The sequence below is a fragment of the Mixophyes fleayi genome, chromosome 1, assembly GCF_038048845.1.
Source record: "Mixophyes fleayi isolate aMixFle1 chromosome 1, aMixFle1.hap1, whole genome shotgun sequence".
In the NCBI taxonomy this organism is placed as follows: Eukaryota; Metazoa; Chordata; class Amphibia; order Anura; family Limnodynastidae; genus Mixophyes; species Mixophyes fleayi.
Window position 1 is genome coordinate 232,361,338 of NC_134402.1, and position 17,810 is coordinate 232,379,147.

A 17,810-nucleotide genomic window follows, 5' to 3' on the forward strand; every position below is an offset into this window, starting at 1 on the left:
GAGCTCTGACGACAAAGTGTGTGCGCCGGAAGTGGCGGTATTCACGTGTACCTGCTGGAATGGAGGGGTTTGCGAAGTTGGGTCTTTCCTCATGGCTGATCGAGCAATGTATGCAGATGGGAGTCCGCAGGCCCACCCCGGTACAGGAGAACTGTATCCCGCCTATCTTACAGGGTACGTGCCGAGGGACTGTGTATTAGGGTTTAAAGGGAAGGACTGTCATGCTTAGCACTGAATGTGTAGTAGTGTGACGTAAGGACTGATGGGAATCTTAGCTTTTTTGTGTTAATATTTGTAAAAAGCAGATCTGTACCTAGTTATACCGCTAGTAAAGTTGTTGGACAGTACATCTCTAAAAGAAGTTTGACACTTATTGCGACGTTTAAGGGTGGGTGTCAGTACTCACCTGAGCTTGCATGATATAGGTGACAACTCATAATCGAAACAAAACTAAAAATGATTGAACTGTTCCTTTAAATACACCTCACATTCACTATTAACTGCCACTTTGCATAAGTTGTTCTGTTCTCCTGTACTTATATTCGACTACAATTAAAGTTAAACAAGAGTTATATTAAACCAAACAATCTCCTGTGTTTATGTAGTGTTAGAAAAACCAAGCTATCTAGCACATGAATCCTTTAAAAACACAAGGACAGAATGTTATTAAATGAAGTGTAATATAATGAAAAATGTCACAATGATTAGGGTAATAAAGTATATAATAAAATGACATACAGTAAAATACAATTATGCAAAGGAGTTTCTTAAAATATAAAGAAAAATGCAGAAACAGAAAAACCTCATTTCTCTGTTGCTGGGGCATACTGCAAATATGGAACAAATCCCAGTAGCACATTGACCCCTAGGAAATAAACAATGGATATGTTTTCATATTTTTTAAACACATCTTTCTGCCCACTGCCCCCCCTTCATGTGAGGTCGCTTCAGGAAGTCCTTTGAGTGTCTAATTGATTATATGTGTGGGCTTCCTTTTCTGTGCAAAATCATTTCTGGAAATTAAGTCTATGAATTATGATATATGTTTCGTTGGAACAAACTAATGTCATATTACATTCAATTAGCAGTGCATAAATTTGCACACAAATACATACCAAATAAGTATATGACATACTATTTTGGAAAATTCTTCATTTCTATATCTTCGCTATGAGTTAATCCTTAAACTCGCAATATGTCATATGCCTATTTCCACTGACCATATGATAAAATTCATCATAGGGGAGTAATCATTTAAATATTTTTATTTTATTAATTGGTGATTAGGCCATAATCATATTAAAGTAATTCTATCCTTTTCAAATAAGCATTGCATAGGCGATTGTGTTGTGTTTCCAACGCACAAAGTGATTTATTTTAGCAGATGTAAATAGTTAACAATTCAATACATTATTATATTAAGATACAGTACAGTACAGCCAATACCAAAAGATAAATACATACCGCTGCTATCGCATGCGCTCGCTGCGCTCCCACGGGACCCAGTGAACAGTATATCTCTATGGAATACTGTGGTCAGAGTAGACTGAGTACTGGGAGCGCAGCTATGATCATATATACACATTCAGTGTTACAGAGAACAATGCAAATGACGTGGCTTGCTTCCAAAGGTCCAGACCTCGGGCGGGTCCAGGGTAAACAGGTCATAGGCTAGTTCAGACTAAGGAATCCAAAGGTGGGGGAATCCAAAGGTGGGGGTCATCTCTCCAGGGGATGTGCTCCAGTTACAATGAGTTCATTAGTATTTCACATTCTGATATCAATCTGGCTATTTATTCCCTAACATCAATAACTAGAGTATGCAATATTCGATCTCTTCGGCGATGGAACCAGACAGCTGCTGATGAATAGGGGTTTAATATGATACTAGACATGACACCTTTCCTGTAACCTGAACCTTAAATATCACTGAAGTGCACATATAATCTTATTATATAAACTAATAATAAACCAAATACTATCTGCTCATAAATTACAGTGTAACAGAACCAATATGAATTATATAAATAACTAAATGTTGTAATGCAAGTGTGTACGTGCATATTTTACCTTGCGATCGCCGTATGCCACGTGTAGCGTGGCATACTGAGTGCAATCGACCACGGTGGTGTAGTGGTTAGTACTTCTGCCTTACAGCACTGGGGTCATGAGTTCAATTCCCAACCATGTCCTTATCTGTGTGGAGTTTGTATATTCTCCCCGTGTTTGCGTGGGTTTCCTCCGGGTACTCCGGTTTCCTCCCACACTCCAAAAACATACTGGTAGGTTAATTGGCTGCTAGCAAAATTTACCCTAGTCTGTCCGTCTCCGTCTGTGTGTGTATGTTAGGGAATTTAGACTGTAAGCTCCAATGGGGCAGGGACTGATGTGAATGAGTTCTCTGTACAGCGCTACGGAATCAGTGGCGCTATATAAATAAATGATGATGATGATGATATTAACCAATATACTTTCGTTCATCCAATTATACGACTTCGACAATCACCACAGAGGGGAACTGTAATTATGGACCTTTTTATATAGACAAAATTCTCTTCCTTTAACAAAGTGGAAGCATAGATTTCTGGACCAGCCTCTGTTTTCCTCTATGCCACTTGAAGGCTGTGTACTATAGAAATGATCCAGTGATCTGGCAGAAAGTTTATTTTGTCCATCTTCCATAGTTGCCCACTTTTCAATTAGTGATCAACTCCACTGTACATTTCCTCTTTTTCTGTATATGTAATACAACCTTCACCATCTGTTTATGTAGTGATAGTCTACCAACATTTTATCATTTTCTGTTAGGTCGAGACTGCATGGGTTGTGCTAAAACTGGCAGTGGAAAAACTGCTGCATTTGTTCTTCCTATTCTCCAGACACTCTCTGAGGACCCTTTTGGAATATTTTGCCTGGTACTCACACCCACCAGGTTAGTGTGGTCTGTTTTCCATGAGCTAAAATAGTGCTAAAGCCTTGTTTATCAGACAGCTATACTAATGGTGCATTGTGTGTAAAATCCATATATTTGAGTATTTATTTAGAGGGTATTTACAGTCAGTCTGTTGCAGTAGATTTTCCAAATTATCACTTTTATTTTCCCTCTTTCCAATGTTTTTCTTTATACAAAACATTAATTTTCCAATGTCCCTTCCAAGAAACCTCCTGGCATATTGTTTTTAAGCAATGTTTATGGCTCTACATAAAGATTTTTCAATTCAAGCACAGTGCAGTTTGAGCGCATGACTGTCTTTTGGTTTTTTTTGGGTTTTTTTATAACTGTAGTTGTCTACTGCAATAAATACTAATGTGGTACTTTATGTAAAATGTGTTACTTGCCATTAGCTAGTAGTCACTTAGCACTTCTTTGATGCTTTTCTACAATTAAGCTATTACATAGTATTTAAGTTACTATAAAGTGTAAGGTGCACATTTGTTTTAGCTTGACTACCAGCATTGGACGTTAACTCCAATAGTGTTGGCTGCATGTTTCGACAATAGCAGTCTTAATGGTAATTTCACAATAATGCAGTCAGAAGTTTATTAGGGCCTATGGTATTTTCTATTCTTTGACACTATACTCTTATCTATACTGTTGTCTATATTTATAATGTGAGAATAAATAATACTTTGAATCTAAGTGTAATGCTTCTCCCATTTAATATTTTAAATAATTTACAAATGTGCATTCTTTGAGGGCAAGATATTTTTGTTTATAAACGCCTCAATGCTCTCGATTTTCTAGACCATTCCAAGTGGATTTTGCAGACTTGATGACTTATTCTGACAATCACAAGCTCTAAAGATATGTGTAACTTGTCTATATTAGTCATAGAACAAGATGTCTGAAATATGAAATTATTAACCCTGTATATACATAATGACTTGCTCTCTTTCATCCATAGGGAACTGGCATATCAAATTGCTGAGCAATTTCGAGTTTTAGGCAAGCCAATAGGTTTGAAGGACTGCATAATTGTTGGAGGAATGGGTACGTATCTAGTATTAATGACTCGTAAATTATATTAGTCCTAAAAGAAGCTTGACCCCAAAGCATGTTATTGAATAGACATTTAAGTCAGTGTTTACATTAGCAATTGTCTCTTGTATTCTCTTTGCCCATACATTTCTTTTCCACTCAGATATGATCGCACAAGCCTTGGAACTGTCCAAAAAACCACATGTTGTCATTGCTACCCCTGGTCGTCTGGCTGACCACATTCGGAGTTCTAACACTTTCAGCATAAAGAAGATTAGGTTCTTGGTAAGATGTTTGTGATTTGTGGAACGTAGTTGGAAATTTTAGACTATCTACTTTATAAATGCCTAGTGGCGTGTGTGGGAAAAAAACCCCCAAGCTGCAGCGCCACCTGCTGGGCAGAGTTATACACTGACCTATATATTTCTCGAAGGAGAAGTGACAGTTGGGAGTGGTTGGTGGTTGCCGGGGGTGACAGTGGGGAGTTTTTAACACCTTAACTAGCTTGATGAAGGATGTGGTGATGAAGATGAAGGATGAGGTGATGGAGAAAAATTATGAGGTGGTGACATGTGGACAAAACCACGTTAAAAAAGGGCGCTTGCGTCTGGAAGTAACGCTCTTCCCCTGAGGAGGCCTGGGCTAGGCCCAAATGCATGACAAGAACCTTTTTATCACCTTAAGTAGCTTGATTTGACTAAAATGCATGAGTATCATGCACGGGTTAACTTGTTTTATATAATATTATATATACTTGAGGAAAGGATTTCTAAACTTGGGTCTAGATGAATAGTTATCTTACTTTATTTATGTGCCTTCAGGTTCTGGATGAAGCAGATCGTCTCCTGGAACAGGGTTGTACTGACTTCACTCAAGACTTGCAGGTAATTCTTGGAGCAGTTCCTGCCCAGCGACAGACCCTGCTGTTCAGTGCCACATTGACGGACACCTTGCAAGACCTGAAATCCATTGCAATGAACAAGCCTTTCTTCTGGGAATCCACCTCTGAGTAAGGAACAGAATATATAGTAATCTATATGTTTGGCACAGTTGATTAAACTCGGAGGGTTGTGGCTGCTACCGCTTTGCCTGCTATTGGTCACATTTTATGTCATGCTGTTTTCTGAGAGGATTATCATACACCATGAGATTGACAGATGCATTGTGGGAGATGATTGCAGGAAAATACTAGGACAATTGGGAGTCGTGAGCTGTGCAGGGAATTAATAGCATATCATAGAAATTAGGTAAAATATTTTTATGTATTCATCCTTTAATATTTACTTTAGATAAATACAAAGGGAACTACAAAAATGTTAGCCTAAGAATCCCATTAACTTCTCCTGTAAAACTTTGGCTACAGTGGCTCTTGTTACCTGTCCTTGGGTCTCACCAACAGTGCATGGTTTGTAGATGTGATCTAATTTTCGTTAAAACTGAGAGTCGGCTGTACAAACATAACATATTGACACAGAGTAATGATAAAAGAGAGAGGTTTACTTAACTACAGTTACAGGTTTTCAAACATGTACAAGGGTCTAGAACTAGTGCAGTAAATCTAAGACGGCTAGTCTTGCAGCACTGCACACAATAATGCTCCAAGGCCTTTAGTAGGTTACCAGGGCATTTGTACTTAAGGCACAGGAGTGATTTCAAAGTACTCAATTTGAGACTGGATTTTATACTGATAATCGAACCCCATAATAAAAGATGTTTTGGTGTTACGCTTTCCAAGTGTACTATATGTGATCACTCTGTGACAGAGGATGACAGCAGTATTACAGCTAAGTACATAGTAAAGTTTATTCTAATGTTTGTTTCATTCAAGGACACATTTTGTCTTGAAAGATATTTTCCTCCAATTGCATACTAGGTATAATCGTATTCTGCCTTGGAATGCGAGGGAGGTCCCAACGTGTGTTCCCTGCAGCTTTCTAACACTGACAACGTTAAAAGAGCACAGAATGCAAAATGTAATAAGGACAGAATATAATGTGTATATGTAAAGATACATATGCATGCATTATTTTAATGCCTGCACTTCTCTGTTACAACCATAATAGCTACAATGAAGTATCGTCTTTTGTGTATGTATATAAAAGTAGAGATAAAGTGGGGGTTGCCTGTCAGGGCAGTTCTGCACTAAGCAGAGGGGACTGTCCTTATGGACAGCAGCCATCCATTTGGTGCTGGGCCCTTGGGGGACGTGGCTTCCCTGTATTGCACCTCTTCCTTTGCTGGCTTCCTTCACTAGGCTGAGTCTGCTAAAAGGAAGAGTGACAGTAGCTCCTTCTTCTCCCCTCTACCCTCTCCAACTCCAGGAAGGCAGTGTGTGAGGGATGGGTGGGTTTTCCACCTTGAGATTGTGCAGCTGTCCTCTTTATCTTCCTTCACCTCCCTGTCATGTATGGTAAGGGGAGTATGTCCATGGCTAAGCCTGGAGGGGAACATCAGCTAAGATGCTTGCCTCCTCCAGTGCTATACCAATTTGCCTTGTCTAGGATGCCCCTATGCACAGCATGTTGGACAGAGGACCATCGGCTGTGATTGCCACTAGAGGCCTATACTGATGTGGCAGAGCCAGTGTGGGCAACATTTTTGGCTCTGGTTATTGTGGAGCTCTTGCAGCTTGTTGTGAGTTTTAGGGAGCCATTCTTTGGAGTGACCCTGTTTTTCCACCCTGCGACTCAAATTGGGACTTTTGGGACCCTCCCCTGTAGCACCTGACGGGCCGGTCTTGGCACATGGCCTGGCATGGTCGGTGCAGGTTTCCTTGGGAAGGGTGTTGGATTCTGCCACCATCTTCATACTCTGGAAAGGTCAGCTTCATTCAAGGAAAGGATAAAGCTTGGAACTTTCCTCCCTGCAGGAAAGTGAGGTGGCTGAAAATTATGATCTTGGTTTCCTCGTGACCTAACGAGGACTCCAGCAGGTCACAGGGAGTAGAGGTTTTAGTGCTGCAAGCCATCTGGTAATATTCAGGACAGCGGGGAATCAGAGATTTCTGACAATTCACTGTTTAAAAGGAAGAAGAAACAAACAAGTTTCTTTCCTCTCTTCTCCTCCATAGATCAGTAAGCAGTGTAGAGGTGGTCAGAGCAATTGACAGAGGGTATGGAGTCTGGTAGGCCTAAATCAGAATTGCTCATTCTGGCAGAGCTTATCCCAGAGTCTTCCGAATACCTAGGTGAGGCAGCCATTAATGTTGGGGCTCATTGGGGCAAAAATCTCTACCTCAGCATGCTGTACCCCTCTGGCTTAGGGTCTGGGAAGCAGACATGGAGTCCAAAAGGATTATGGAAACCCTGTCCTTCTCATGAGAAGCTTTGTTCTACCTTGAGTTGGATAAGATCCTTTCCCTGGTCACAGGAGGAAAGGGTTTCTTTCTCCCTGTTAATACCCCAAAGTCTATGGGCCACAATTTATGCTCATTTTAAGTCTCATAGAAGGTGAGCAGTCATACTCCAGTGAAACAAGCCTACGCTCCTAATGGAGATCAGTAGAGAGGTAAACGGGTTTGGGCAGATAATCGTCCATCTCCCAAGCCTTCTGACAATCCAAAGCATGACAGGCAAAAAAAAAAATTTGAGGAGAGTAAACTTACAAGACAGCCCCCCCCCCCCCCCAAAAAAAAAGATCAAAAACCAGCCCTCCAAACAGTCAGTGATGCAGGCCCAGCTAAATCATTGACATGGGGATTCTCATTGACCCCCGTTCTGAATGGCTGGACTAGCTGCTACTGTGCTAGTTCCTGGCTCCAGGCAGTTGTCGACCACAGGTACAGGTGGAGGCGGCATTCTTTTTTAGCTGCCCAGCACAGCTGTATGTAAAGTAAATGCTTATGCTGTTCTTATTCTAATTTGTTTACAGCAACTATGAAGTGGGAGCTTGCTCCAGAACCAGCCAGTGAAAAGACAATAGATACATCAATAAACAGACCTGCAGATATAATAAAATAGTAGTTAGGAGTGTGAGAAATACTGAAAGTATTTGGGGGTGTTTCCTCTTTATTTTTGTGATGTTCTATTTAATCATGTATATCGCTTTTTGTAAGATAATGGAATATGACAGATTGTATATGCTGGCAGCAAAAACAAGACTAGTTCTAAAAATCCTTTTTTGAGATTCCACTGACACTAATTTAGCAATCCAGTAATATACAGCACGTTAGGATGTATTGTAGAATACTTTTTATTCTCTATCTTCTATATATCTTTTTTTTGTTTTCTTCAGGGTGCGAACAGTGGAACAGTTGGATCAGAGGTATATCCTGGTGCCTGAGAAAGTGAAAGATGCATATTTAGTTCATCTTATCCAGAAGTTCCAGGATGAGCATGAGGACTGGTCCATCATGATCTTTACCAACACTTGCAAGTAAGGGCTACTTTGATGTCATGAAGTAAAATAATATGTATCATTTGCTTCAGGTAGAAATGAATGCCAGCAAATTACTGGTGGGATATGGCATTAGCCAAGTACCTAGAAGGGTAATCTGCTGAAGGTAAAACAGACAGCAAAGTGTGTTGCACAGTGTATGCTGGACATGGGTGCATGCACTAAACCCTGTAGAGGGACGGTAGTGTTAAGTTAATGAATGTTGTGTTGAAGTTTTAAAGTCCAGTGAGGCGGTTTCTTGGCCACGCTGCCTGCTCAGTTTTGTAATGGAGCCACTGCAAGTAGGTTGCTAATTTTTTCACAGCAGTGAACAGGGCTTGATTGATGGAGCAAATGCTTTCCCCCTGGTATAATGTATCAGAATATAAGCAGACACAACAGGATAAGCACTTCATTTTGTGTTTATCTTCACAAGGTAAAGGCTACTTTCTATTAATGTCGCAGGAACTGCCAGATTCTGAACATGATGCTCCGTGAGTACAGCTTTCCATCTGTAGCTCTGCACTCCATGATGAAGCAGGTAAGGTGTCTGCTGATAGCACTTTTAAATATTATTAATATTAGACAGAGGATATGATTGCCGTAAATAGGGTTTTTCACCAGGTGGGACAGACTAATAACTGTACTTGGTATCTGAGTTGAAGTGGACTAGAGTCTACCAGGCTAGCCCCTACATTACTTGACAGCCTCCAGAGCTCAACAAGTAATGATAGCCCTAAGAATGTGTCTTATTTTTAGTGTACAGTGAGGATGCACAAGTTTCAGCCATGGCATGAAGGGACTGGTCCTTTCGAGAGCACAGCATGACCCAGTTGTCTATTGGCATAGAGGGTACACTTTCCCTCTCCTGGGAAAATAGATAGTTTTTATATGATGTAGACATACTGCAAAATACTTAATTAGAAATTAACGTGATACTACCACCACCTTCCCTCCTTCCTTGTGACAGGTAACGGTAAACTAAGCAAGCACCACTGTAAAGTCATATTTCAAGTCTTATACCTTTCTGAATGTTCACCTTTAGAGGTTGTCCATCAGCACCAGGAATAACCTAATAGTGACTGTCCCCTTCTCTTTTCTCACCATAGAAACAAAGATTTGCTGCACTTTCAAAATTCAAATCCAGTGTTTTCAAGATTCTCATTGCTACAGATGTAGCAGCCAGGTAAGGAGAGTTATGCCAGTAGTTCATTTTGTATGTAATGTCTTAACTGGTGCCTAGAACTCATAAGAGGCTTACAGTTTAGTGTCTGCTATAATGGTATTTTGAGATGTGAAGCCACACCATGGGATCATTCATTTACCTATTCCATAGAAGCACTGAATACATTCCAGGGTAAAAAATGTCATACATTCTTGTGCTCACATACATGCTCTTTAGCTTATACCACATGCACTCCCAAACCCCTAGACTTGAAAAGGAACTGAATTGGGTATTTTACCATTTTATGTACAGTTTACGCGGATATGTATTAAATAAATCTGCACTAATTCTTTACTTTTCCAGGGGGCTGGATATTCCCACAGTCCAGGTTGTGATCAACCACAACACACCAGGTCTCCCCAAGATCTACATCCACCGTGTGGGGCGTACAGCAAGGGCAGGTAGGATTCCTCCTTAATAAGCACATACATTCTAAACACACTGCACAGGATAAACTGCAGATTGTATACATGTATGGGATCTATTATTGAAAATGACTTGGTGTTCCATATAAGAAGTACTATTCCTAAAGTACACTAAACTTACTTTAAAAATGCAGTGTCTTTTCTTACTTTATTACTGTTAGAAGTATTATGCCAGGACTTATGCATTATGAAATGTATGTGCGTATCTATTTAATCTACTTAAACTCTCTCTTCTGTTTTAGGACGAGCTGGCATGGCCATAACACTGGTGACACAGTATGACATTCATCTGGTACATGCAATAGAAGCACAGATCAGTGAGTTGCTGGTTTTGTAAACTCTCAGGAAAATGAAATCTGGTGGTGTGATGTGTAAGGGCAAAGCAAGAGAAACACAGCAAATATTGTAATACATTGGCTAATCTTCACAAGTGGATATAGCAGGAGCACATATTAATGCCCAGAGGAGGTGTAAAGGGGTTGTACATTTTCTTAACCTATATTTTTAAAGCCCTATTTTACAGTTTAGGGATATCCTTTACTTACACACTCTCAGCTAGTGCTCCTAGTAGCATTTAGGTGGATCTAATACCCATGGAACTCTTACTTTTATCTTTAATAGCACACTGGTGAATATAAACTCTTTCTTTAGTGAGATAATGTACTCTATTGCGATATGATCTATGTAATTTGTATTAACACACCGAGTATGGATATGAGCACTACTTTACGTATACATATCCTCTATACTATTTTATTTGGAAACCATTTACTTTGCCTAATGTTTATGTGCACACAAGATGTGCCTTTTTTTTTTTTTTTTTTTTTGCTTCGGATGGATTAATTGATTTTAATGAGATTTTGAGCTGTTCGTGTGAAATGCTAATGAGAATGGTACAGCTGTTGCAGTCTAAGTAATTGGCACTCTATTAGAGGGCATTTAATTAACAGTAAAGTACTGATAGAGCCTTGCATAAGGTGCTACTGCACATGCTTGAGGTTATTATGGTAGACAATACAGAAATAGAAGTTGCTCAATCAATGTATGGGTTCATAGCAAGTGCTTGAAAGGGTGGGGTTATCCAGCAAGTAGCAAATACACTGCTTTAACCAGTAAAAGAGCAGCTATTTCTATATGTACATAAAATACAGAATTCTCAATTACACACATTAGCAAATGTAGTATGCTACCCGTCATGCCACGTCACAGCACTTCTGCTAATATGGTGATCCTACCTAAACAGTGAGAGTCCCTATTTTTGGGTCATACATATTTTTTAAATTAAGAGCTGACTTGCCAAGAGGTTAATATGGTAGAGCAATCTAGGTTAATTTTTGCTTGCACTTCTGTCAGGCTGACATCGCCAGAGTCTCATCACAAGAGGCTCCGTTGGTATTCCACATACTGTCAATGTGCAGCACCCCAGTGTGTTTTGACTTTTTAATCAGACACTCCGACTGGGAGATTGAAGACGCTCAGCAATGTGCAAGTATATCTCTGAGTCTGCCCTTTTGGAGTGATTTACTATTTCATACTAAGTGAACTTTAACTATTTGGCTCGGTTGGAACATTTATTCCTCACAATTATTCATACACAGGAACGGATATGTGTTTTTGAGACTTTTTATTGTTATTGTTAACAATGTTATTGTATTGTTTTCGCTTTTTATAATTTATTTGTTGATTTCTGCTGATGGCTGTCTGGTGAACACACAATACTCCCATTCTTAGTTACATTTCCTGGATTGTTATGGCTGAACTCTCACTGAAGCAATATCTTTATCAACAAGAATAAAATGACCTGGGCTGTAGGATCAGGTAAATACCATGTCTATCAAGACAATACTTATACCTGCAGCCCAGGTCGTGCATATTAAGTACATTTACTGTGTAAATACAGGTTCAGTGCCATTTGACCCATTAACACGCTTTCTGTGGCTTTACCAGTTGCTAAATACTGGCTATAAACTAAACAAATATGTTTGGATGCAAAGCTGCAAATTCTCTGCCACAAATGTATTTCTATAATGTTGCATGCATACTAACAGTGACGTGACTATTAAGTAACAGTTACGTTCATACTGTGATACAAGTTTAAGGAACATTCTGAATGGCGAGCTCTGATAGGGTCGTGAGATTCATAATTGATTTTATCGCCTGAATAAATCCCAGTCTTTAATTTTAAGTGATTGGCAACTATTCTTTTATAGTATATCCAGATAAACGACTTGCAATAACTAAAAAAATAAATTAATGGGGCTTTTAGAATCCTTCATAGGGAATATTAAGGTATAGATGTTTTTAGGGTATTAGATCAATCTAGCCACCAGCATTAAGTTGCACAAGTGGTATGGATTTGCATTCACATAGGTAACTAGGTCACTAGCACTAGAGATAAATCCAGAAAGTAAGCCTGGTAGGATTAATGGATAAAGACAATAATGCAGATCTGCTGCTGTCACATCACGCAGTCCACCCGATCAGGTTTGGGATTTCCCTGATAAAGGCAAAAACGAACAACACCTAGATAGGTGGCCTGCGTCATGTTATACACTGGGATTTGTATATCCAGCTGTAAAATTTGCTGATTTCATCTTCCTACTTGGATACACTGTATACTAAATCATTCAGATGTCAACTAAATCTTGCAGGGTCAGGAAAGAAAGGCAGCAGAAGAATGTTTCTAGGTCACAATTCATCCAATAACATTGCAGTAATAAGATAGTCATTGAAACCTACTTATGTCTAGATATGCTTATGACCTACTTACCTCTGGTTAGTGCAGACAACTGCGTTGCTGAATGATTCCTTGCTGCTCCAGTCTTCTGTCTTCATAGCTTTTGTAAGATACATTGACTACTCAGTGTAGGCCATGCATTTAACTGCAACTGGGGCATCATTAATATTTCACCACCACATTCATTCCTAAACATTAGCTAGTCATGCCTTGCTGTGTGTTTTTTCTCCTTGGCATTTTCCATTCAATAATTGTTGCAAAATGCAAAGAATAACTCTTTAATTTGGTTTCTGGGGGGGAAAAAGTTTACATAACAAAACAGTAGTGTGTGTTTTTTGTTTTTTTCTACTCCTCATAATGAAGCTTAAAGTTTTGCATTTGGGTTTTTCTAATTTTGTGTTTAATATCACTTCAGTAGAGGTTTCTGCAAGAGGGAGAACAAACGCATATGGTTGTGCATTGGGTGACTTGAGCTATGTTGGACAGTATGCATAAGTTTAAGTGTAGGAGACGTTTTTGAACAGCGATCAAGTTTTTATTTTTGCTTAATTATTTATCACTATGTGTTAGTGAATGTGTAAAGATCAATCATGAGAGATACCCTAAGGAGCATTATTAGAGCAGAATTTATGATGACACTTGTCTTCCTCAGTTTACATTTTCTATACCTAATAAATAGCATTTGGTTCTACAAATCATACAAATATTTACTACACCTCATACAGTACTTTTGTCCAGGCCCCTTCACATGGTTATAAGAGGTAGCAGACTACAGCTTCCAGCACTGGATTACATAATGTGTTTAGGGGATTGCCTATTTGCTTTGGAGCTGTGCCTCGATTATGCCATAATCGAGGCAATATCAATACAAATAACGAATCCAATACCACATTATCAATCCTGTCATTGAAGACTTAAGGGGATGGACAAACCCTTTAAGAAATAATTCATAATAGTCCATGATTGGTTCCAGGTGTTTACATCGGTAGTCCAGTTGGGCTCTTTCTGGAGATTCTGGCTGTGCGTTTGCAGTAAAAAGACTAATTTGCTGATTCGTTAGGGTAAAAGTGGTACTGCTGACATGGATCACTTAGAATTGATGCACTCTATTTAAGCTATTATTATTATTATAGTTTATTTGTAAGGCGCCACAAGGTTTCCGCAGCGCCGTACATGGTACAAACAGTAGACTATACAGGGTAAGACAGTACAGAACAATAAACACAAAGTACCAGTACTTCAGAAACTCCAGGCAGGCAGATACAGTAGAGACGGAGTGGAAGAACAGGTATGGAGACAGGAGGGAAGATGGGCCCTGCTCATACGAGCTTACATCCTAAGGGAGGGTAAACAGAATCAGGTACATAAGGGAGCCAGTGAAGCAATGGGGAGAACCAGAAGAGGTGAGAGGTTAAGTGGATGATAGATGTGAAATATTTGTATTATAACTTGTATTCTGTTGCTTTTCTCACACTGAAGTAAAATGTTGGCATATTTTGTTCTTCTAACAATCTATATATGTGCAGATATGAAACTAGAAGAGTTTGCTGTGAAGGAAAGTGAGGTGCTGCAAATCCTCACCCAGGTGAATGTGACGCGACGGGAATGTGAAATTGTGAGTACTACTTGGGTTCCTAGCTGATCTAACAGAATTCTCCGAGATGCAGAGGACAGACTTGTTATGTATGTGTAAAGTAAAATGATTGTTTCTTGATCCTAGAAACTTGAATGTACAGACTTTGATGAGAAGAAGGAGATAAACAAGAGGAAACAACTCATTTTGGAAGGGAAGGTAATGAGCCCAGGCAAACATGTTTCTATGACACATCAATGTCCTTTCAATTGGTATGGATACATATTCCCAATACTTGTCACATCATCAAATGTATCCTAATTATTATAGTTTGATTCTGTTCCCTCTCATTTCCCAAATATTAGGTAGTGATCCTACCGACTACAGCCAGAACAGCTTGATTTCTTGACACACTAGGAAGGATTCACTATATATTTTTCCCTGACTGTTTATCTGATAGGATTGTATTCATGTGAATTGTTGCAAAGCTTTAGCCTGATCTACACAAAAGCCATGTATGGTTCACCTTGTTTATGCCTGCTTTATGCACTAATGTGATCTAACAGATATTGGCTCTCCATCATATAAGATAACATCCCTACCTCTATTATCTTGACACTTGTTAAACTATCTTGCCTTTTGAAAAGCAGTCTAATGGGATTATGGTGATACTTGTATGTCTGTGAGCAGTACCCTTTCCCTTTAATGCAGACCCTGTTACCTGCACATAGTGGATGTCCAGCCATTTTATGTGATGACCCAATATTCATCAAAATTCACCCTATCCATTCACTAGAAACCAGCGCCTCATTCATATTTGTCCAAAAAGGCACCTTAGTGACTTCAAAGGGTTTTTATCTGCATTTTAATTAATATTTGGGGTTTTAAAAGGCTGTACTGTGTAGGTGACATATACACTTTAAGTGTAAAAACCTGGTATTGATGAAATTCTGGAATCGGTACAGGAACTGACGTCATTATTAGCCATTTTTAAAGGCATTCTAGCCTAAACATATTTATTTTGCATAGCCCAAGCAGATGCATATACATAGTCTCTCTCTCCCTCTTGTCACTTTCACCCTGTGCATGACCTTAATGTCCAACCCCAGCCAAATAAGTGTTGGTCACACCCTCAAGCAATTCAGGGTGTATTACCTATAAATAAGATTGACAGGAGGGCTTTGGGGGATAATAAGGTTATGAGACAGACCCAAAACAATGACACTTTACAGTAAGTAATTGGAAGTCTTTTTCAAAGTCTTAGGCTTCAGACTACTAATAGTGGAAGGTCACTGACACCCCCCTCCCTTTTTTTCCCTACAATTTAAGGATCCTGACATGGAAGCAAAAAGAAGGGCAGAGCTTGAGAAAATAAAAAAACAGAAAAAAAAGTTCAAGGAGCATATTCAGGAGACTATGCAAAAAGAAAAAGATGCCCAGTTGCGTAGGAAGCTTAAGAAGAAACACTTGAGACAAGAGAAGAGGGCAGCTAAAGCCCAGCAGTGACATTGTATAGTGAGTAAATCAGTAGCTGATAATGCTGGTTACTTACCTGCTGGTCTTGAATGCTGATGCTGAGCTCTAAAGGAAGGGCTGAAGGTGAAGCAGCAGACACTGACCTTTTCTCAACACCCATTTGATAACAAAAGGTGCCCATTATCACAGTGGAACATCCTGTTTTAGGGTAAAAACCACGGTGTCTGCCTGCCAAGATTATACAGTGTTTATGGACACCCATCACATTATATTGGAACATAACCACCTGGTGAATTGTTTGATGATCTCAAAGACAGTTACTCTGATATACACAAGCTCTTCTATTTTATTCTAATCTCATAGTTGTCAAACTCCATGCTGAACCACTGTTGGTGGAGAAGAGTGGGGTTCTGTGTGTCCATGTATGAGAATGAGTTGATATTTGTCACGAAGACAACTAGGAAATAAAGTGCTATATATATTTATCATATTTTTGTTATATATTTTCTATTTTTATTCACTTTATTAGGATTTTGCCCACTCTACTGAAAATGTAACATTGTAAATTATACAATCTGTAACATGGTTATTCCACAGACTGTGAATGTGTATGGACTAGGCAGTTTTTATGTAGAAGGAATTAAAATAACAAACAAAGCAATCTTTTTATAACACAAACCTTATAAAAGGTTAGTTGAGCATTATACCAAATTTTATCATGGAGGCACAGCAGATCCAGTGACATAAATTCAGTACGGAGATATTAGCAAGCATGTGGTATAACTGTATAGGATTGCAGCATCACTGAGAAGATATCATGTCATTGGTTTTTGGTTGTGGCGTTGAGGACTGTAACAGGAAAATGCCACCAGTGCGCAAGGAAAATTTCTTTGTGTATCTTCTATGGATGTATATTCCCTTTTCATAGGGAAGGTTATTATTGATACCTGCTATTTATTCCTGGGAAGTTAGGACCACTTACCTCAGTGGGTGCCCTGTTCTCTCAGGAGGCCCAAAATATTAGAACTAGGCCACTAAGGTCTCCTTGCTGTCATTTAAAAATGTAACAAACTACTTTCTTTAGTCCAGGATTTGTATACATAATTCATGTCATTTCTGTCCAATTCAGTAGTTATTAAAATAACTAATATTATCTTGTTTTGGAACAAAGCTTACATATGTAATTATTACCATTTTACTTGAGTTTCCTATATTTTTCAAGTTGTGGGTGTGTCGATAGCGTGATGACTGCAAGATGCTGAAGCCCTTTAGTTGGTTTACATATAAAGTACTAGAGTATATCGAACAATTTCCTGCAGGGTGTGGGTGTGGGGCGGAGGGGATGCAGTGTTATTGGCCCAACATCAGAATAATGAAGAGTCTTTACTCCATATTTAATTAGGTTTCCGGTTCGCGGGATTGCGCCGGAATAGCCGCGAAACTTAATCCACGTTACTGCAATAATGTGGATTTTCGTTCGCAGCCCGTAGGGTTGCGAACGAAAATCTGCGTTATTGCGGTACCGTAATACCGGCAATAACGCGCGTTACCGCGGACCGGAACCCTAATTGAATATGCCCCCATATGTGTAATGTCCTAGGCCCATTGCTGAGTCATTTTTGTAGGTGGGGCTATTTTCAGAAATATTCCCCCTTGTGTTATTTATGTAAAACTTATAAACAAGAGAATTAATAATTATCCCAAATTTGTGGCAGTATTTTATTTCTATTGGCCAAGTCTTCAGGCAAGGTTTTTTAAATAGGGGGATCCTGAGCTAAAGGACGTTTTGTGTCTTGAAAGATTGCAATATCTATGGAATAAACTATTCAAGAGAACCATATATACCTGGATATTGACCCTTCATCTGTGTACTGCTAATGTCTGTGCCACTCTCCATGCCCTTATGTTCAATACATTTTCTAACAAACACAACAAAATATGTACATAAAACAGCCAAATTGGCACTCGCAGGTCTTTAAAATAATAATTCTTAGACTTGGCAGCAACCATATGCTGTGTTG

General features: G+C 39.2%; 1 protein-coding gene across 1 annotated transcript; it reads left to right on the plus strand.

Annotated features, from left to right (window-relative positions):
- The first annotated feature begins 11 nt into the window (after window positions 1-11).
- On the plus strand, window positions 12-16,279 carry DDX49 (DEAD-box helicase 49). Its single transcript, XM_075207469.1, has 13 exons — window positions 12-174; window positions 2,809-2,932; window positions 3,906-3,991; window positions 4,143-4,264; window positions 4,801-4,988; window positions 8,213-8,353; window positions 8,819-8,894; window positions 9,463-9,539; window positions 9,882-9,979; window positions 10,246-10,320; window positions 14,267-14,355; window positions 14,461-14,532; window positions 15,643-16,279. Exons 1-13 carry the CDS (start codon window positions 60-62, stop codon window positions 15,817-15,819), a joined length of 1,440 nt encoding a protein of 479 aa, XP_075063570.1. The 5' UTR covers window positions 12-59; the 3' UTR covers window positions 15,820-16,279.
- Window positions 16,280-17,810: the final 1,531 nt, after the last annotated feature.